We start from the raw sequence: 23,278 nt of genomic DNA on the forward strand, positions 1-23,278 counted from the left end.
TGAACTGTGTAAGAAAACATAAAGTTACTTACGAAACGTTCCCTTCCATGACTGCTCATATTCACTTGCGTTATCTATTGCGATATTAATTATTATTCCATGAAATATTTTACTAATAAATGTGGTACCATTAAATGCTGCGATATGAAATAAAGTAATTTGAGTATCGGGCCAGATTATTCTCATATTAAGGCGAGCTCTTAATGAGAGAAAATATGGTTTCGAAGGCACATGCGGTCTTATGATCTCTTCTAGGAAAATTTACTACAAAAGAGAAGCAAAATAAATGTAATGCACGCTGCTTTCAAGCTCTTACAGAGATTTGGCTGGAGCAAACAATCCCTAAAGATTGACAGTACACCATAATCAACCCATTACACAAAAAGTGGATAACACTGGAATAAATAACTACAGAGGGATTTCAGTGCTGCCAGTTATTTGAAATTTTTTTTCGAAAATGATTCAATAGACAGATGTACACTGTTTAATATTCCGGAAAGATTTATAGTGGATAGAAAGACAAGTCAGTTGATTAAGCAAACATTAACTGATATCAGTTCAGAACTTAAAACCCAAGGCGAAATGTCTGAATCGTTTGATATAAAAACAGGGGTCCGACCTGGAGACGGACTGTCCCCCTTACTGTTAAATCTTGTATTAGAAAAAGGAGTTAGGATATGGGAGAATGGAGAACAAGAAATAACCATTTACACACTACATGAAACTGAAATTCATTTATGATGCTTAGCTTGTGCAGACGTTCTACGGATCTTTTCAAACAATAGAGAAGAAGCAATTAACACCCGTGAAGAACTCCACGAATAGCAGCTGAAAGTGGACTCAATATTTCTTATAAAGAAAACCAAAAAATGGAAGGTTCTCCTCTATATCTAGATGAACAATCTACCTTTACACAGTTTGGACAAATGTCTCAAGTATCCGACTTGAAGTACCTAGGAGAAATAATCCAAACCTCTGAATTAAATCTTAAAGTAAACAAAGAGAGAATTATTAAATCACAAAATCTTATAGAATTCATGGAATAGGTAAATAAAGAATCAGTATCTCTTACTGTAAAAGTAAAACATTTAATCAAAGTAATCCAACCTGACACGTAATATGCACCAGAGACTGCAAACATTGGAAGCAGATCATTAACTAAAAACACAGGAAAAGAAGAACGGAATTTGCTTAGGAAAATGTTTTGTCCAGTTTGTGTTGAGGGCATCTGGATGAGACGCATGTATAGAGAGTGATGGTATCAGATAGATTATATAACGGTAAGACAGAGATTTAGGAACCAGGTTTTAAATCGTAAGACTTTTCCAGGGGCAGATGTGGACTCTGACCACAATCTATTGGTTATGACCTATAGATTAAAACTGAAGAAACTGCAAAAAGGTGAGAATTTAAGGAGATGGGACCTGGATAAACTGAAAGAACCAGAGGTTGTACAGAGTTTCAGGGAGAGCATAAGGGAACAATTGACAGGAATGGGGGAAAGAAATACAGTAGAAGAAGAATGGGTAGCTTTGAGGGATGAAGTAGTGAAGGCAGCACAGGATCAAGTAGGTAAAAGGACGAGGGCTAATAGAAATCCTTGGGTAACAGACGAAATATTGAATTTAATTGATGAAAGGAGAAAATATGAAAATGCAATAAATGAAGCAGGCAAAAACGAATACAAACGTCTCAAAAATGAGATCGACAGGAAGTGCAAAATGGCTAAGCAGAGATGGCTAGAGGACAAATGTAAGGATGTAGAAGCTTATCTCACGAGGGGTAAGATAGATACAGCCTACAGGAAAATTAAAGAGAACTTTGGAAGTAAGAGAACCACTTGTATGAACATCAAGAGCTCAGATGGAAACCCAGTTCTAAGCAAACAAGGGAAAGCAGAAAGGTGGAAGGAGTATATAGAGGGTCTATACAAGGGCGATTGAGGACAATATTATTGAAAGGGAAGAGGATGTAGATGAAGATGAAATGGGAGATACGATACTGCGTGAAGAGTTTGACAGAGCACTGAAAGACCTGAGTCGAAACAAGGCCCCAGGAGTAGACAACATTCCATTCGAACTACTGACGGCCTTGGGAGAGCCAGTCCAGACAAAACTCTACCATCTGGTGAGCAAGATGTATGAAACAGGCGAAATACCCTCAAACTTCAAGAAGAATATAATAATTCCAATCCCAGAGAAAGCAGGTGTTGACAGATGTGAAAATTACCGAACTATCAGTTTAATAAGTCACAGCTGCAAAATACTAACGCGAATTCTTTACAGACGAATGGGAAAACTAGTAGAAGCCGACCTCGGGGAAGATCAGTTTGGATTCCGTAGAAATACTGAAACACGTGAGGCAATACTGACCTTACAACTTATCTTAGAAGAAAGATTAAGAAAAGGCAAACACACGTTTCTAGCATTTATAGACTTAGAGAAAGGTTTTGACAATGTTGACTGGAATACTCTCTTTCAAATTGTGAAGGTGTCAGGGGTAAAATACAGGGAGCGAAAGGCTATTTACAATTTGTACAGAAACCAGATGGCAGTTATAAGAGTCGAGGGGCATGAAAGGGAAGCAGTGATTGGGAAGGGAGTAAGACAGGGTTGTAGCCTCTCCCCGATGCTATTCAATCTGTATATTGAACAAGCAGTAAAGGAAACAAAAGAAAAATTCGGAGTAGGTTTTGAAATAAATGGAGAAGAAATAAAAACTTTGAGGTTCGCTGATGACATTGTAATTCTGTCAGAGACAGCAAGGGACTTGGAAGAGCAGTTGAATGGAATGAACAGTGTCTTGAAAGGAGGATATAAGATGAACATCAACAGAAGCAAAACGAGGATAATGGAATGTAGTCGAATTAAGTCGGGTGATGCTAAGGGAATTAGATTAGGAAATGATACACTTAAAGTAGTAAAGGAGTTTTGCTATTTGGGGAGGAAAATAAGTGATGATGGCCGAAGTAGACGGGATATAAAATGTAGACAGGCAATGGCAAGAAAAGCGTTTCTGAAGAAGAGAAATTTGTTAACATCGAGTACAGATTTAAGTGTCAGGAAATCTTTTCTGAAAGTATTTGTATGGAGTGTTGCCATGTATGGAAGTGAAACGTGGATAATAAATAGTTTAGACAAGAAGAGAATAGAATCTTTCGAAATGTGGTGCTACAGAAGAATGCTGAAGATTAGATGGATAGATCACATAACTAATGTGGAAGTATTGAATAGGTTTGGGGAGAAGAGAAGTTTGTGGCACAACTTGTCTAGAAGAAGGGATCAGTTGGTAGGACATGTTCTGAGGCATGAATGGATAACCAATTTAGTATTGAAAGGAAGCGTGGAGGGTAAAAATCGTAGAGGGAGACCAAGAGATGAATACACTAAGCAGATTCAGAAGGATGTAGGTTGCAGTAAGGACTGGGAGATGAAGAAGCTTGCACAGGATAGAGTGGCATGGAGAGCTGCATCAAACCAGTCTCAGGACTGAAGACCACATCAACAATATCAAAATTTCGAAAAAATTTCTGATACTTTCACGAAAAGAGTATTGAATTTTTATAGCAATAGTCTCAAAATGGACGATATGAAACTTTATCAAAAGGATTCTCTAATTTGCCCTCTCAATGAAAGTTAAAAAGGAATGGATACTTGAAGTTGAAAAAGACCTTCAGGAAACAGGCATTACAAACAAAATGCTACAGGACAGAGTTGCAATCAAAACATTAATTGACAGGCATCACTTTAGAGCTAATCCCAAGAAAACATGGACAGAGAAAGTAAGAAAAACCGCAGTGAGAAGATGAAGAGATTTTGGGAGAAGAAGAAAGCAAGCACATCAGCGTATTAAGTTCAATCGCACTTCATAGCTGAGCAAACATTGTAAGAAGGAAAAGAAAGTATTAAAATTCTATTACAGGGATGGCTAGAGGAGAAAATGTGAAACATGTGTAAGTTGAAACTCTCTCCGTAATATCGAAAGTGTAGGTTAATGGGAAATGAAGGTGAATTTTTTGTCACAGTAGACAGGAAAACTCAAATCTGCAGAAACAGAAACTGATGTCACCTGTGAGATTATCTGGGCGAGATTCACTATCGGGGGTGGGCATAAAACTATAATTGGAGCATTATATCAACCACCAGTCTCATCTCCTGATTTAATGGAAAACTTTAGAGAAAACCTCAGTTCGCTAGTACGTGAATACCCCAATCATGCTATAATCATCGGATGGGACTGTAATCATTCCAGAACTGTAATCATCGGAGGGGATTTTAATCATCCAACAATCAGTTGGGGGTGAGCTACAGTTTTGTTAGTGGTGGACGTGACAAGAAATCCTGTGAAACATCACTGAATGCGTTTCTGAAAACTCTATACAACAGATGGTTCGTAAAACCACTCATGATGGAAATATATTAGATCGATTGGCAAAAAATATACCTATCCTTTCTTGAGGAAGTCCACATCGAAACTGGTATAGGTAACCACGAAGCAGTTGTAGTAAAAGTGGTACCCAAAGAAAAATGAGCAACTAAAAGAAGCAGAAGGATTTATATGTTTACCAGACTAGATAAAGAAGCAGTAGTGCCATATCTCAATGAGGAACTTTGAGGTTTCACTGATGCACAGGAGGACGTAGGGGGCGCTGTGGTTCAAGTTTGAAAGAATAGTTGACCATGTATTGTATAGACATATGCCCAGTAGAACAGTTCATGATGGGAGGAACTTTCCATGGTATACAGTCACTGTAAAGGAAAGCTAAAGAAACAGAGACTACTGAATAACAGATGTAAATCAGGCATAGGGATATAGATAGAGAGATGCTGAACGAACAGAGTTTGGTTGTCAAGAGAGCAATGCGTGGAACCTTCAGTGATTACCCTAGTAGAATACTTTTGAAAGATTTTTCACAGAACCTAAAGAAATTTTGATCGTATGTAAAGGCTGTTAGTGACACCAAAGTTAGTGTCTAATCACCGCGGACTAGAGCCGAAATGAAGCACAAGATGAAATGTTTAGATCCGTTTTCAAATGTTCCTTTACAAAGGAGAACCTAGGAATGCTGTCGCAATTTAATTCTCGCACCACTGGAAATATAAGTGAAATGTATATATTAATGCCAGTGGCGTTCAGAAACAGTTGAAATCACTAAAACTGGACAAAGCTCCAGGGCCCAATGGAATCTCTGTCATATTCCATAGTGAATTTGCGGCTAAATTACCCCTCTCTTAGCTTTAATCTACCGTAGATACCTCGACCGAAAAACTTTGTCCAATAGTTGGAAGAAAACGCAGGTCACACTCGCAGTTGAAGACGGGTAGCCGAAATGACCCACAAAACTACCGTTCAGTACCCTTGACATCCATTTGTTGTAGAATCTTTGGATATATTCTGAGTTCAAACGTAACGAGGTATCTCGAACAGAATGACCTTCTCCATGCCAGAAGAGTGGATTCTGGAAACATTGACCATATGAAACTCAACCCGCACTTTTCTCAGATGACATAATGAAAGCAATGGATCAAGCAGTCAGGTAGATTCAGTATTTCTGAATTTCCGAAAAGCATTTGTCTCAATACCACGTCTTTGCTTATTATCTGAAACTCGATCGTATCGGGCATCAAGCGAAATTTGTGACTGGCTTGAAAATTTTTTGGTATGGAGGAAGCAGCAAATTGCCTTGAATGGAGAATTATCAACAGATGTAGAAGTAATCCTGGGCGTGACCCAGGGAAGTGCTGTTCATGTATATTAATGATCTTGCTGACAATATAGACTGGGAGACTCAAACGTTCATAACGGGTGGCAGGGACAAAGAATCCAGTGAAATTTTTTTAAAGTGCTTTATCTGAAAACTATCTTGAGCAGTTAAACAGAGAACCGACTCGTGGCGATAACATATTAGACCTTCTGGTAACAAACAGACCCGAACTATTTGAAACAGTTAACGCAGAACAGGGAATCAGCGATCATAAAGCGGTTACAGCATCGATGATTTCAGCCGTAAATAGAGATATTAAGGAAGGTAGGAAAATTTTTCTCTTTAGCAAAAGTGACAAAAAGCAGATTACAGAGAACCTGATGGCTCAACACAAAAATTTTGTCTCAAGTACAGATAGTGTTGAGGATCAGTGGGCAAAGTTCAAAACCATCGTAGAATAGGCGTTAGATGAGTATGTGTCAAGCAAGATCGTAAGAGATGGAAAAGAGCCACCGTGGTACAACAACTTCACAGCAAACATAAATATAGCCAAAGCCTTGCAAACAAACAAAAATTACGCGAAGCGAAATGTTGAGTGAGGAGGGCTATGCAAGAGGCGTTCAATGAATTCAAAAGCAAAGTTCTATGTACTGACTTGGCAGAAAATCCTAAGAAATTTTGGTCTGATGTCAAAGCGGTAAGTGGATCAAAACAAAATGTCCAGACACTCTGTGACCAAAATGGTACTGAAACAGAGGATGACAGACTAAAGGCCGAAATACTAAATGTCTTTTTCCAAAGCTGTTTCACAAACGAAGACTGCACTGTAGTTTCTTCTCTAGATTGTCGCACAGATGACCAAATGGTAGATATCGAAATAGACGACAGAGGGATAGAGAAACAATTAAAATCGCTCAAACGAAGAAAGGCCGCAGGGCCTGAGGGGATACCAGTTCGATTTTACACAGAGTACGCGAAGGAACTTGCCCCCCTTCTTGCAGCGGTGTACCGTAGGTCTCTAGAAGAGCGAAGCGTTCCAAAGGATTGGAAAAGGGCACAGGTCATTACCGTTTTCAAGAAGGGACGTCGAACAGATGTGCAGAACTATAGACCTATATCTCTAACGTCGATCAGTTGTAGAATTTTGGAACACGTATTATGTTCGAGTATAATGACTTTTCTGGAGACTAGAAATCTACTCTGTAGGAATCAGCATGGGTTTCCAAAAAGACGGTCGTGTGAAACCCAGTTCGCGCCATTCGTCCACGAGACTCATAGGGCCTTAGACACGGGTTCACAGGTAGATGCCGTGTTTCTTGACTTCCGCAAGGCGCTCGATACAGTTCCCCACAGTCATTTAATGAACAAAGTAAGAGCATATGGACTATCAGACCAATTATGTGATTGGATTGAACAGTTCCCAGATAACAGAACGCAGCATGCCATTTTCAATGGAGAGAAGTCTTCCGAAGTAAGAGCGATTTCAGGTGTGCCGCAGGGGAGTGTCGTTGGTCCGTTGATATTCACAATATACATAAATGACTTTGTGGATGACATCGTAAGTTCACTGAGGCTTTTTGCAGATGATGCTGTGGTATATCGAGAGGTTGTAACACTGGGAAATTGTACTGAAATGCAGGAGGATCTGCAGCGAATTGACGCATGGTGCACGGAATAGCAGTTGAATCTCAATGTAGACGAGTATAATGTGCTGGGAATACATAGAAAGATAGATCTCTTATCAATTAGCTACAAAATAGCAGGTCAGCAACTGGAAGCAGTTACTTCCATAAATTATCTGGGAGTACGCATTAGGAGTGATTTAAAATGGAATGATCATATAAAGTTAATCGTTGGTAAAGCTGATGTCAGACTGAGATTCATTGGAAGAGTCCTAAGGAAATGCAATCCGAAAACAAAGGAAGTAGGTTACAGTGCGCTTGTTCGCCCACTGCTTGAATACTGCTTAGCAGTGTGGGATCCGTACCAGATAGGGTTGATAGAAGAGAGAGAGAGAAGATCCAACGGAGAGCAGCGCGCTTCGTTACAAGATCATTTAGTAGTCGCGAAAGCGTTACTGAGACGCTAGATAAACTCCAGTGGAAGACTCTGCAGGAGAGACGCTCAGTAGCTCGGTACGGGCTTTTGTTGAAGTTTCGAGAACATATCTTCACCGAAGAGTCAAGTAGTATATTGCTCCCTCCTACGTATATCTCGCGAAGAGACCTTGAGGATAAAATCAGGGAGATCAGAGCCCACACAGAAGAATACCGACAATCCTTCTTTCCACGAACAATACGAGACTGGAATAGAAGGGAGAACCGATAGAGGTACTCAAGGTACCCTCCGCCACACACCGTCAGGTGGCTTGCGGAATATGGATATAGATGTAAAATATAAATAGTAACCTAAGACCTTTCGCAGATGATGCGGTTATCTATATGGTGGTCAGAAGCAGTCTGAAAAGCTTGTGAGGATGTTACAGGGTAGATTGTGCTGAAAAATAATTGCTAACAAAAAAGTGTGATACGGTGTGCCGTCTCCGAGTTAGTTAGCACTGAAGTTAGCCAATCTGGTATTTACGAGCGCAATTTCAAGAGGCCCGCCAGATACCGTGTCGCCAAACATGTTCATCATTTGATTTACTAAAACCGAACAAGAGAGAAATACAAAAATTGGACATGGTACGGTAGTAAGGGTCGAACCGAAGCTGAAGGCTGAGTAATCTCGTCCGCTGTCATCTACACTGTGAGCACAAATGGTTCAAATGGCTCTAAGCACCACGGGACTTAACAGCTGAGGTCATCAGTCCCCTAGAACTTAGAACTACTTAAACGTAACTAACCTAAGGGCATCACACACATCCATGCCCGAGGCAGGATTCGACCTGCGACCGCAGCAGCAGGGTGATTCCGGACTGAAGCGCCTAGAAACGCTCGGCCACAGCGGCCCGCATTGTGAGCACAACTGACACTAATTGTATCTGGCGGGACGCTTGAATTTGCAGGCACATCTGCCTGATTGGTTACCTTCAATCTAACTAACTCGGAAACGGCGCAACGTACCGAATTTTTTCCTGAACAATTATTACTCAGCACAACCTACCCTGCAACACCCTTACAAGCTTTTCAGACTGTTTGCCGATCACCGTGTATGATTATATACGGTCAGAAAGAAGCTGCACAAATATTCAGATCTTGTTAAGATTCCAAATTTGTGCAAAGACTGGCGACTTGCTCTAAACGATGAGAAATGTAAAAGTGTGGAGTTCACAAAACAAGAAGTCACAGTATCCTGTTAGTGTATCAATGAGTCACTGTTGGAATCGGTCAACTCATAAAATTACCTGGATGAAACAATTTATAGGGATACGAAATGGAACGAACACGCGATCTCGGTCGTAGGCAAATCAGATGGCATGGTTCATTGACCGAATACTAGGGAACTGCAATCAGTTTACAAAGCTGACTGCATACAAAGCACTCGTGCGACTCGTCCTAGAATATTGCTCAAGTGTGTGGGACCCGTACCAAATAGAACTGACAGCGGATATTGAACAGCTATAAGGAAGGGCAGGACGAAAGATCACAGGTTCTTTCATCTCATGAGAGAGTGCCAGGAATATGCTGAAAAAACTGAACTGGTAGACGCTCCTCGTGAAAATATAGTTCAAAAGTTTCTAGAATCAACTTTTAGTTATGAATATAGGAATATACAACCCCTACGTGTCGCTCCCATAGGAATCGCGAAGACAAGATTCGCGAAGAAAAGACTAGATTAATTACACCACTGGTAGATGCCTTTAAAAGATCATTGTTTCCTCGATCCGTACTTGAATGGAACGGGGAAAACCCTAATAACTGGTACAATGGGACGCACCATCTGCCATGTATTTCACAGTGGTTGACAGAGTGTAGGTGTGGACGTAGATGTTGGTTTTTATTACAAGAATTGATATGTATTGTAGCAAGCTGGTGATTTCCCCATTCGGCTTATAGTGGTTTACAGATTGTTTATTAAGACAGAGAGCAGTTGGCTATATTTTTGATAAGCACTACGGATGCTGCGTATCGCTAGAAGCCATGGGAAATGACGAAATGACTGGATATGTCATGTCAAGTTCCTATGAGGCCTGAGTATTCGGAAATTGTATAGGATGCCGCCGGCCGTTGTGGCTGAACGTTTCTAGGCGCTTCAGTCCGGAACCGCGCTGCTGCTGCGGTCGCAGGTTCGAATCCTGCCTAGGGCATGGATGTGTGTGATGTCCTTAGGTTTAAGTAGTTCTTAGTCTAGCGGGCTGATGACCTCAGTTGTTACGTCCCATAGTGCTCAGAGCCACTATAGGATGCCTGTATTATGAAAAGAGCATTTAATATGCGATCTTATGCTTAAGTAAGTTTAAGACAAATAGCGGAGTTGAGAATTGGTGTGAAGTTTATTGTAATTTTTAATTTACTGAAAAACGATTGTTGGGGCTTCAACAACCTGAAATATTGATATAAGATCCAATTAACTCTGAGAATCAGAATTTAAGGAAATATTTTATTCGATGAATTGTGTTCATGAACACCACAATCAAGATCTCGGGTTTTTCATGTGAAATTATACTGCGAAGTAATTATAATGCCAATAGGGAACTGACAAAATATGTTTCAACGAGAGATTTGAAAAAAAATTATTTGTTGTAGGTTAGGCAGATGCTAGTCTCATTTCATTAGAAGAATCCCAACGAAATGTAATCTATCCACGAAAGAAGGAGCTTACAAACCCCTCGTTCAGCTGATTTTTGAATATTGCTCGTTATTCTGAGAGTCAAGAGTTTGATTTGTAATGACGAGGCGTCGCTGCGACACAGATCGAACTCCAGTGGTAGACGCCACAATCAGGGGTTTGTGCATCGTGGAGAGGTACGCCACTGAAATTTCTAGAGAATCCGGCGGCACGTTACGTCGTTCTACACTCATGTCACGAAATGACAGTGATGGCAAACTCAGGGCACGTCGAGTTTATGCGGAAGCTAACCGACAGTCGTATTCCTCACGCAACATTCGCCATTGGAAAGGGTAAAGGGGTAAATAACAGTGATACCAAAAGTAGTCTCCATCATGCACCGAAGAGTGGTTTATGGAGTCGAGACATAGATATAAATGATAATGATTCATGATGAAAAAATATGCGAAAGGGAAATCAGACTTATTTTCCATCTGTCGGTTGCTGTTATTATTATTTCAAAATGAGAGGTTTCAGGCAATGTCGCCTACCTTCACGTAGGTTAAACATTACAAAAGCCAATAATAATTAAGTTCTATGTTTATAGTATTACAGAGCTAAAAACTTTCCTATGTGATTCAAGTACAGATGCTGTATAACACACCAATTGTTATACACTCCTGGAAATTGAAATAAGAACACCGTGAATTCATTGTCCCAGGAAGGGGAAACTTTATTGACACATTCCTGGGGTCAGATACATCACATGATCACACTGACAGAACCACAGGCACATAGACACAGCCAACAGAGCATGCACAATGTCGGCACTAGTACAGTGTATATCCACCCTTCGCAGCAATGCAGGCTGCTATTCTCCCATGGAGACGATCGTAGAGATGCTGGATGTAGTCCTGTGGAACGGCTTGCCATGCCATTTCCACCTGGCGCCTCAGTTGGACCAGCGCTCGTGCTGGACGTGTAGACCGCGTGAGACGACGCTTCATCCAGTCGCAAAAATGCTCAATGGGGGACAGATCCGGAGATCTTGCTGGCCAGGGTAGTTGACTTACACCTTCTAGAGCATGTTGGGTGGCACGGGATACATGCGGACGTGCATTGTCCTGTTAGAACAGCAAGTTCCCTTGCCGGTCTAGGAATGGTAGAACGATGGGTTCGACGAGGGTTTGGATGTACCGTGCACTATTCAGTGTCCCCTCGACGATCACCAGAGGTGTACGGCCAGTGTAGGAGATCGCTCCCCACACCATGATGCCGGGTGTTGGCCCTGTGTGCCTCGGTCGTATGCAGTCCTGATTGTGGCGCTCACCTGCACGGCGCCAAACACGCATACGACCATCATTGGCACCAAGGCAGAAGCGACTCTCATCGCTGAAGACGACACGTCTCCATTCGGCCCTCCATTCACGCCGGTCGCGACACCACTGGAGGCGGGCTGCACGATGTTGGGGCGTGAGCGGAAGACGGCCTAACGGTGTGCGGGACCGTAGCCCAGCTTCATGGAGACGGTTGCGAATGGTCCTCGCTGATACCCCAGGAGCAACAGTGTCCCTAATTTGCTGGGAAGTGGTGGTGCGGTCCCCTACGGCATTGCGTAGGATCCTACGGTCTTGGCGTGCATCCGTACGTCGCTGCGGTCCGGTCCCAGGTCGACGGGCACGTGCACCTTCCGCCGACCACTGGCGACAACATCGATGTACTGTGAAGACCTCACGCCCCACGTGTTGAGCAATTCGGCGGCACGTCCACCCGGCCTCCCGCATGCCCACTATACGCCCTCGCTCAAAGTCCGTCAACTGCACATACGGTTCACGTCCACGCTGTCGCGGCATGCTACCAGTGTTAAAGACTGCGATGGAGCTCCGTATGCCACGGCAAACTGGCTGACACTGACGGCGGCGGTGCACAAATGCTGCGCAGATAGCGCCATTCGACGGCCAACACCGCGGTTCCTGGTGTGTCCACTGTGCCGTGAATGCGATCATTGCTTGTACAGCCCTCTCGCAGTGTCCGGAGCAAGTATGGTGGGTCTGACACACCGGTGTCAATGTGCTCTTTTTTCCATTTCCAGGAGTGTAGTTACAGAGTGACAAATCTTTACAGAACTATCAGTTTCATTGTTACATACTTACATTCAGAGGTAGGTAAATGAAAACGAGGAGATCGAAAGAAAGTAAATAAACTGTTTATTATTTCAAAATTAATCGCCACAACTGTTAATAAATTTTTCCCACTGTCAGACAAGACAGTCAATACCTTCACAGCAAAATGTTCGCGGCTGCCTACGGAACTTGTCGGTCGGCTAAGGTTGCCAAGGTTGTTTCAAGTACGCTGCAGATGGTTCGCTGGAAAGCCCTTACACATCCTCAATACAGCACCCATCCCTCCCAATGCGATTTCCATATTTCTGAAGCCCTGAAGAAAAACATTTGTGACCGTAGATTTGCTTCGGGCGAAGATGTGCACGCCTGGGTACAATCATGGTTCTGTAGGCAACTGTAAACATTTTTCCATTATGACACTGATCGTCTTCTCTCACAGTAGGATAAATGTATTAACAGTTATGTCGATTACTTTTGAAATATAAGGGGTGATAACAAAATTTCCGTTCGAAGGCCACACAGTTCAGAACCGGTGTGCTAATTACAAAAATTGCCACGAGCATTGAGGCTATCATCTCATCGATGTTGAAAGTACCCGTTTAGTAGAACACCGTGTTCTGCTGCATGAAGAAGTCCGTAAGTGCCTGCTGCACTCCTCATCCGACAGGGACCGAAGGCGCGATAATCGCACGGGGGGAGATCAAGCTATAGGGTGGTTGCTCGAGTGTATCCCACTTGAGCTGGCGTAACTTCTGCGTTACGGTATGTGCAATATGGGGACGTGCGTCATTATGAAGCAGCAACATCCTAATTCGACAGACATGGTACCCCATATTCACACATAAAAAAAAGATTTGCATCACCTCGGTTCCGAGAGTTCCGCAACCTCTACAGAAAATTGGAATAGAGATCAACAGAAACATCATTTCCGACCTTTTCATTTCTCATGAAAAGCATACATTACATGTTGTACCACCATGCAGTGAGACCTTCAGAGGTGGTGGTCCAGATTGTTGTACACACCGGTACCTCTAATACCCAGTAGTACGTCCTCATGCATTGATTCATGTCTGTATTCGTCATGACATACTATCCACAAGTTCATCAAGGCACTGTCCGTCCAGATTGTCCCACACCTCAACGGCGATCCCTCACAGTGGCTCGTGGGTCACGTCGTCCATAAACAGACCATTTCAATCTATCCCAGGCATTAAACTTCCTGGCAGATTAAAACTGTGTGCCGGACCGAGACTCGAATCGGGACCTTGCCTTTCGCGGGCAAGTGCTCTACCAACTGAGCTACCCAAGCACTTGCCCGCGAAAGGCAAGGTCCCGAGTTCGAGTCTCGGTCCGGCACACAGTTTTAATGTGCCAGGAAGTTTCATATGAGCGCACACTCCGCTGCAGAGTGAAAATCTCATTCTATCCCAGGCATGTTCGATAGGGTTCATGTCTGGAGAACATGATGGTCACTCTAGTCGAGCGATGTCGTTATGCTGAAGGAAGTCATTCAAAAGATGTGCACGATGGGGGCGCGAATTGTCGTCCGTGAAGACGAATGCCGCTCCAGAATGCTGCCGATATGGTTGCACTATCGGTCGGAGGATGGCATTCACGTATCGTAAAGCCGTTATGGCGCCTTCGATGAGCACCAGCGGCGCACGCCTCCCTAAAACAGCAGGGAACCACCAACTTGCTGCACTCGCTAGACAGTGTGTCTAAGGCGTTCAGCCTGACCGGGTTGCCTCAAAACACGTCTCCGACGATTGTCTGGTTGAAGGCATATGGGACACTCATCGGTGAAGAGAATGTGATGGCAATCCTGAGCTGTCCATTCGGCATGTTGTTGGGCCCATCTGTGCCTCGCTGCAAGGTGTCGTGGTTGCAAAGACGGACCTCACCATGGACGTCAGGAATGAAGTTGCGCATCATGCAGCTCATTGCGCACAATTTGAGTCGTAACACGACGTCTTGTGGCTGCACGAAAAGCATTACTCAACATGGTGGCTTTGCTATCAGGGTTTCTCCGAGCCATAATCCGTAGGTAGCGGTCATCCACTGCGGTAGTAGCCCTCGGGCGGCCTGAGCGAGGCATGTCATCGACAGTTCCTGTGCCCCTGTATCTCCTCCACGTCCGAACAACGTCGCTTTGGTTCACTCCGAGACGCCTGAACACTTCCCTTGTTGAGAGCCCTTCCTGGCACAAAGTAACAATGCGGACGCGATGAAAGCGCGGTATTCGCCGTGTAGACCTGTTTGAACTACTGACAACACGAGCCGTGTACCTCCTTCCTGATGGAAAGACTGGAACTGATCGGCTGTCGGACCCTCTCCATCTAATAGGGGCTGCTCATACATGGTTGTTAGCATCTTTGGGCGGGTTTAGTGACATCTCTGAATAATCAAAGGGAGTGTGTCTGTGATACAATATCCACAGTTAACGTTTGTCTTCAGGGGTTTTGAGAATTGGGGTGATGCTAAACTTTTTTTGTGTGGGTACATTAATATCCACAGTTAACGTTTGTCTTCAGGGGTTCTGGGAACTGGGGTGATGCTAAACCTTTTTTGATGTCGGTACATTCTTCACTCTCCGATGGATTTCTATCGGTATTTGTCATTGGCAGCCAAGAAAAGAATAACAGTACTTCGGTCTTGTTTGGACGCATTTGGTAATAAATTCGCCATAGTTCACGTTTCCACATATACCGCACGGTCATCGGAAAGACACGAATGGGACGCTAATTCCTTGCCTGTATGCCGGTGCTTTTATGTCCATATCGGAGTCGCACTACGCTGGAGATACGCTGCAGCAACGCCCTCAGACGGAATCTTTTTTATCGCCCCTTGTTATAATCAGTTTAGTTACCTTTTTTGGATCTGTCTTGTTATCATTTCACTGTCCCTTACACATACGCAACGTAGGATTGCGAAAGGAGGAGGAAAGAAACCGGATGCCTCATTACAAGGAACTATCCCGAGAGTCCCTGGAACAGATTTTCTCGAAAAACATGATTCTGGGTGGTCGGACGGTGATTTGAACCACTGATATCCCGAATGCGGATCCAGTGACTTAAAGGGTGCACTCGGTGTGTATCTGTCGAACGAAGGCGACTGTGATGAGTATATGTGATGCTTTAGTGTTGTTGGCAGGTTGATGTTGCTGTTGATGATGACGATAAGGAAAGAGAGATCGGGAAATTCGGTGCTGGCAGATAGACCAAACCTTTAGAATAGCTTATCGTTTTCCATCGACCGGTGTATCACCACCGACAATATCACGTGCCCTCACTCCATGAGACACTAGAGACTAGTTTGGAACTGAACCCAGTATCTAGCTGCAAACTGAGAACTAAGGAACTGTACGCCACAGACTGTTCTCCCATTACCGGCAAAATATTAGCGTTGGAACTTTTATTCTCCACCAGAATTGGATCCGGTTGTCTCCAAATCGCGTGCCACGACGTAAGTGTGCATTAGCATCCGTGCCTATCAATACAGTAAACATAAATAATATAAACTAAACTACTCCCGAACAGGCCATCGAGGCCCAACGGTACCGGCCGGCCGCCTTGTTATCCTCAGCCCACAGCCGTCACTGGATGCGAATATGGAGAGGCATGTGATCAGCACACCGCTCTCCCGGCTGTATGTCAGTTTCCGCGACCGGAGCCGCGACTTCTCAATCAAGTAGCTCCTCACAAGGGCTGAGTGCACCACACTTGCCAACAGCGCTCGGCAGACAGGATGGTCACCCATTCAAGTGCTAGCCCAGCTCGAGTTTAATATTCTGAGATCTATAAGGTCAAGAGAGTGCCGAGAGTACAAAGTATGGGGCATTAATCTCAGCGTAGACAATGCAGTGACCGACGCCTTCACATAACGACCGAGAGCAGTGGCGTTTGCGTAGATTTGTTAGTATTAACAGAGAAGCAATACTGCTTGACATAACCTCAGAAATCGGTGGGGGACGTACGACGAAAGCATCCGTTAGGACAGTGCGGTGGAAGTTGGCGTTAATGGGGTATGACAGCAGACGTACGTCTGGAAAGTGGAGGTCCGATACGATATTAGGAGGACTTTTGCAACCTCAGTGTAGATTTCAGGACCGCGCTCGACATCTGATTCACTCCTCCTCTTCCCTCCCTCCCTCCCTACGAGGTGGCGCAGTGATTACCACACTAGATTCGGATTCGGAAGGACTGCGATTCAGACAACCGTCTGGCATCGTCATCTTGTTTTTTCGTGATTTTCCTAGATTGCTTAAGGAAACTGCTCGGATGTTTCCTTGAAAAGAACACTGCTGATTTCCTTTGCAATTCTTCCACAATACGAGTTTGTATCCGTCCCTAACGACCTCGTCATCGACGGATACTTAAAACCCAATGATCCTTACTTCTTCCTTCCTATGCAGCCAGCGTGGTTCGTTCGTGCAGATCCCCACGGCAATGATTTGTCCAAGGAGCTGCGCAACTAACCTGCAGCAGAGCGATGGGGAACTGAGTGTGGACCTCGGTAGTCATCCAGAGACGAAAGCTTTCGTGTATATTTTCCGTCTCGACGAGCGCGTCCATGGCTTCGCTGCAGAATGGCAGCGACAGGTGAATGTTCTGCAGCAGCACCCAGCCGCCGCCCGCCATCGAGTCGCAGATGAGCCTGCGGGCGCACAGCTCTTGTCCCTGCCCCATGGACACCGCCCGCAGTGCTGTAAAACACGTGCATACTTGGTTCACACTAAAGTACAAAAAATACAGTACTGGCCATTAAAATTGCTACACCAAGAAGAAATGCAGATGATAAACGGGTATTCATTGGACAAATATATTATACTAGAACTGACATGTGATCACATTTTCACGCAACTTGGGTGCATAGATCCTGAGAAATCAGTACCCAGAACAAACACCTCTGGCCGTAATAACGACCTTGATACGCTTGGGCATTGAGTCTAACAGAACTTGGATGGCGTGTACAGGTACAGCCGCCCATGCAGCTTCAACACGATACTACAGTTCATCAAGAGTACTGACTGGCGTATTGTGACGAGCCAGTTGCTCGGCCACCACTGACGAGACGTTTCCAATTGATGAGAGATCTGGAGAATGTGCTGGGCATTGTAGCAGTCGAACACTTTCTGTATCCAGAAAGGCCCGTACAGGACCTGCAACATGCGGTCGTGCATTATCCTGCTGAAATGTAGGATTTCGCAGGGATCGAATTAAGGGTAGAGCCACGGGTCGTAACACATCTGAAATGTAACGTCCACTGTTCAAAGTGCCGTCAATGCGAACAGGAGGTGATGGAGACGTGTATTTGTTGGCACCCCATACCTTCACGCCGGTTGATACGCCAGTATGGCGATGACGAATACACGCTTGCAATATGCGTTCACCGCGATGTGGCCAAATACGGAGGCGACTATCAGGATGCTGTAAACAGAACCTGGATTCATCCGAATAAATGACGTTTTGCCATTCGTGCACCCAGGTTCGTCATTGAGTACACCATCACAGGCCCTCCTGTCTATGATGCAGCGTCAAGGGTAACCGCAGCAATGGTCTCCGAGCTAATAGTCCATGCTGCTGCAAACGTCGTCGAACTGTTTGTGCAGATGGTTGTCGTCTTGCAAACGTCCTCATCTGTTGACTCAGGGAGCGAGACCTGGCTGCACGATCCGTTACAGCCATGCGGATAAGATGCCTGTCATCTCGACTGCTAGTGATACGAGGCCGTTGGGATCCAGCACGGCGTTCCGTGTTACCCTCCTGAGCCCACCGATTCCATATTCTGCTAACAGTCATTGGATCTCGACCAACGCGAGCAGCAATGTCGCGTTACGATAAACCGCAATCACGATTGGCTACAATCCGACCTTTATCAAAGTCGGAAACGTGATGGTACGCATTTTTCCTCCTTACAAGATGCATCACAGCAACGTTTCACTAGGCAACGACGGTCAACTGCTGTTTGTGTATGAGGAATCGGTTGGAAACTTTTCTCATGTCAGCACGTTGTAGGTGTCGCCACCGCCGCCAACCTTGTGTGAATGCTCTGAAAAGCTAATAATTTGCATATCACAGATTCTTCTTCCTGTCGGTGAAATTTCGCGTCTGTAGCACGTCATCTTCGTGGTGTAGCAGTTTTAATGGCCAGTAGTGTATGTGTCTTTTGTGTAATACAGATACTTCTGATGATGGTCAACGCCCGAAACTAGTACAGTGAAATACAAAACTCCCATAAAGCAGCTTTTGTCGAACAGTTGATTAATAAGATGACATATACACAACATTTAGTTTTAATTTATCAAATAGACAAATAATTGCAAATATCCTCTTCTTTCAAATACCATAACGTTCACTTGGGATAGTGGATTAAAATCAGGTTCTGTGTTTTGTGCTGGATATAACAAGCCCATAGTGAGTAAAAAAAAGAGCGGTAAGCAGGTACTAACGTATTTCCTTGGCCCTGGCGAGGCTGGTGATCTGCGGCGACGGATCTGAGCCTATGGAGAGGATGCAGATGAGTGGCGTGCGCGGCTCCGACTCGGACCACGTCAGCTCCAGGTCCAGGATGCTCGCCTCCCCGTACTCCGGCCCAAGCGACTCTGGACAGTACAAAAACAATATGTCACCTCAGTGTACCACTCTGACAAGCAAAGTCGTCGTCTTCTTTCTCTTGTGCGTGTGTCCAGCATCCCCGCACTGTCGGCATGGTTGTTAAAGGATCTGGTCGCCGGATGGCCTCCCTGTCACCATCCCGTTACCCCCTCGGGATGGACTATGTGTATCCCAGCTGTCTGTATGTAGTGTTATTCGTGTGAAAGCGGGCGAAAGTTTTCTAAATGTGTGCGGGTTGTTTAAATTGTGTGGGACTTGGATATCAACCCGGCTGGTGGAAAACTGACCCTCGTCTTTATTCCTCCGGGCGGATTCAATCCGGGCCCGACATTTCATCACGGCCCAGAAGCGGCGCTTTAACACCCACGGCTATCCAAGCGGGTGGTAGTAAGCAATGCGATCCCTCAAAATTCCATAATCTCGTAGAAACTGTTCTTTTCCGGATTACTTTACCAGCTGTATTTTAAGTAGCTTTAGATCATATCAAGTACTTCTTACTCCTCTCTGCTCCCGCCTCTCCCCCCCCCCTCTCCCTTCCCACCCCCCTCTCTTTCTCTGTAAGTTATTCTTAAGACTCCAAACCTAGACTACTCCTCTATCTCTTTTGTTTCGTGCAGACCCTGTTTCTCTTAACAAGGTCTTCACTTGGCCATTACAGTCTTTACAGATTTATTTTGGATAACCTAAAATAATAATTCCTTGATGTCTTATTACGCACATTATTTCGCGTGAACTAAAATGTACTAACATATTATCTACCAAAAGCGCGTGTCAGTTCATGCCAGATGTTGTTGTTGTTGTCTTCAGTCCTGAGACTGGTTTGATGCAGCTCTCCATGCTACTCTATCCTGTGCAAGCTTCTTCATTTCCCAGTACCTACTGCAACCTACATCCTTCTGAATCTGCTTAGTGTACTCATCTCTCGGTCTCCCTCTACGATTTTTACCCTCCACACTGCCCTCCAATGCTAAATTTGTGATCCCTTGATGCCTCAAAACATGTCCTACCAACCGATCCCTTCTTCTAGTCAAGTTGTGCCACAAACTTCTCTTCTCCCCAATCCTATCCAATACCTCCTCATTAGTTACGTGATCTATCCACCTTATCTTCAGTATTCTTCTGTAGCACCACATTTCGAAAGCTTCTATTCTCTTCTTGTCCAAACTAGTTATCGTCCATGTTTCACTTCCATACATGGCTACACTCCAAACAAATATTTTCAGAAATGACTTCCTGACACTTAAATCTATATTCGATGTTAACAAATTTCTCTTCTTCAGAAACGCTTTCCTTGCCATTGCCAGTCTACATTTTATATCCTCTCTACTTCGACCATCATCAGTTATTTTACTTCCTAAATAGCAAAACTCCTTTACTACTTTAAGTGTCTCATTTCCTAATCTAATTCCCTCAGCATCACCCGATTTAATTGGACTACATTCCATTATCCTCGTTTTGCTTTTGTTGATGTTCATCTTGTATCCTCCTTTCAAGACACTGTCCATTCCGTTCAACTGCTCTTCCAAGTCCTTTGCCGTGTCTGACAGAATTACAATGTCATCGGCGAACCTCAAAGTTTTTACTTCGTCTCCATGAATTTTAATACCTACTCCAAATTTTTCTTATGTTTCCTTTACTGCTTGCTCAATATACAGATTGAATAACATCGGGGAGAGGCTACAACCCTGTCTCACTCCTTTCCCAACCACTGCTTCCCTTTCATGCCCCTCGACTCTTATGACTGCCATCTGGTTTCTGTACAAATTGTAAATAGCCTTTCGCTCCCTGTATTTTACCCCTGCCACCTTTAGAATTTGAAAAAGAGTATTCCAGTCAACATTGTCAAAAGCTTTCTCTAAGTCTACAAATGCTAGAAACGTAGGTTTGCCTTTTCTTAATCTTTCTTCTAAGATAAGTCGTAAGGTCAGTATTGCCTCACGTGTTCCAACATTTCGACGGAATCCAAACTGATCCTCCCCGAGGTCCGCATCTACCAGTTTTTCCATTCGTCTGTAAAGAATTCGCGTTAGTATTTTGCAGCTGTGACTTATTAAACTGATAGTTCGGTAGTTTTCACATCTGTCAACACCTGCTTTCTTTGGGATTGGAATTATTATATTCTTCTTGAAGTCTGAGGGTATTTCGCCTGTCTCATACATCTTGCTCACCAGCTGGTAGAGTTTTGTCATGACTGGCTCTCCCAAGGCCATCAGTAGTTCTAATGGAATGTTGTCTACTCCGGGGGCCTTGTTTCGACTCAGGTCTTTCAGTGCTCTGTCATACTCTTCACGCAGTATCGTATCACCCATTTCGTCTTCATCTACATCCTCTTCCATTTCCATAATATTGTCCTCAAGTACATCACCCTTGTATAAACCTTCTATATACTCCTTCCACCTTTCTGCCTTCCCTTCTTTGCTTAGAACTGGGTTGCCATCTGAGCTCTTGATATTCATACACGTGGTTCTCTTCTCTCCAAAGGTCTCTTTAATTTTCCTGTAGGCAGTATCTATCTTACCCCTAGTGAGATAAGCTTCTACATCCTTACATTTGTCCTCTAGCCATCCCTGTTTAGCCATTCTGCACTTCCTGTCGATCTCATTTTTGAGACGTTTGTATTCCTTTTTGCCTGCTTCATTTACTGCATTTTTATATTTTCTCCTTTCATCAATTAAATTCAATATTTCTTCTGTTACCCAAGGATTTCTAGCAGCCCTCGTCTTTTTACCTACTTTATCCTCTGCTGCCTTCACTACTTCATCCCTCAGAGCTACCCATTCTTCTTCTACTGTATTTCTTTCCCCTATTCCTGTCAATTGTTCCCTTATGCTCTCCCTGAAACTCTGTACAACCTCTGGTTCTTTCAGTTTATCCAGGTCCCATCTCCTTAATTTTCCACATTTTTGCAGTTTCTTCAGTTTTAATCTACAGGTCATAACCAATAGATTGTGGTCAGAGTCCACATCTGCCCCTGGAAATGTCTTACAACTTAAAACCTGGTTCCTAAATCTCTGTCTTACCATTATATAATCTATCTGATACCTTTTAGTATCTCCAGGGTTCTTCCACGTATACAACCTTCTTTCATGATTCTTAAACCAAGTGTTACCTATGACTAAGTTGTGCTCTGTACAAAATTCTACTAGGCGGCTTCCTCTTTCATTTCTTAGCCCCAATCCATATTCACCTACTATGTTTCCTTCTCTCCCTTTTCCTACACTCGAATTCCAGTCACCCATTACTATTAAATTTTCGTCTCCCTTCACTATCTGAATAATTTCTTTTATTTCATCGTACATTTCTTCAATTTCTTCGTCATCTGCAGAGCTAGTTGGCATATAAACTTGTACTACTGTAGTAGGTGTGGGCTTCGTATCTATCTTGGCCACAATAATGCGTTCACTATGCTGTTTGTAGTAGCTTACCCGCATTCCTATTTTCCTATTCATTATTAAACCTACTCCTGCATTACCCCTATTTGATTTTGTGTTTATAACCCTGTAATCACCTGACCAGAAGTCTTGTTCCTCCTGCCACCGAACTTCACTAATTCCCACTATATCTAACTTTAACCTACCCATTTCCCTTTTTAAATTTTCTAACCTACCTGCCCGATTAAGGGATCTGATATTCCACGCTCCGATCCGTAGAACGCCAGTTTTCTTTCTCCTGGTAACGACATCCTCCTGAGTAGTCCCCGCCCGGAGATCCGAATGGGGGACTATTTTACCTCCGGAATATTTTACCCAAGAGGATGCCATCATCATTTAATCATACAGTAAAGCTGCATGTCCTCGGGAAAAATTACGGCTGTAGTTTCCCCTTGCTTTCAGCCGTTCGCAGTACCAGCACAGCAAGGCCGTTTTGGTTAATATTGCAAGGCCAGATCAGTCAATCATCCAGACTGTTGCCCCTGCAACTACTGAAAAGGCTGCTGCCCCTCTTCAGGAACCACACGTTTGTCTGGCCTCTCAACAGATACCCCTCCGTTGTGGTTGCACCTACGGTACGGCCATCTGTATCGCTGAGGCACGCAAGCCTCCCCACCAACAGCAAGGTCCATGGTTCATGGGGGGCCATGCCAGATAGCAAAGGCAAATTGTTAAGATGTCTATGAAATGCTTGTA

General features: G+C 44.0%; 1 protein-coding gene across 1 annotated transcript in view; it reads right to left on the reverse strand.

Moving 5' to 3' along the window:
• The window catches only part of LOC126298335 (dynein axonemal heavy chain 5), a gene marked incomplete at its 5' end in the record, with an annotated part of 791,472 nt that overhangs the window by 84,055 nt on the left and 684,139 nt on the right, over window positions 1-23,278 (reverse strand). The window contains 2 exons of the mRNA XM_049989632.1: window positions 17,013-17,239; window positions 18,986-19,138. Coding sequence (XP_049845589.1) covers window positions 17,013-17,239; window positions 18,986-19,138 — 380 coding nt within the window. The remainder of the gene's footprint in view (window positions 1-17,012; window positions 17,240-18,985; window positions 19,139-23,278) is intronic.

Source organism: Schistocerca gregaria, chromosome X, assembly GCF_023897955.1.
Source record: "Schistocerca gregaria isolate iqSchGreg1 chromosome X, iqSchGreg1.2, whole genome shotgun sequence".
Classification (NCBI taxonomy): Eukaryota; Metazoa; Arthropoda; class Insecta; order Orthoptera; family Acrididae; genus Schistocerca; species Schistocerca gregaria.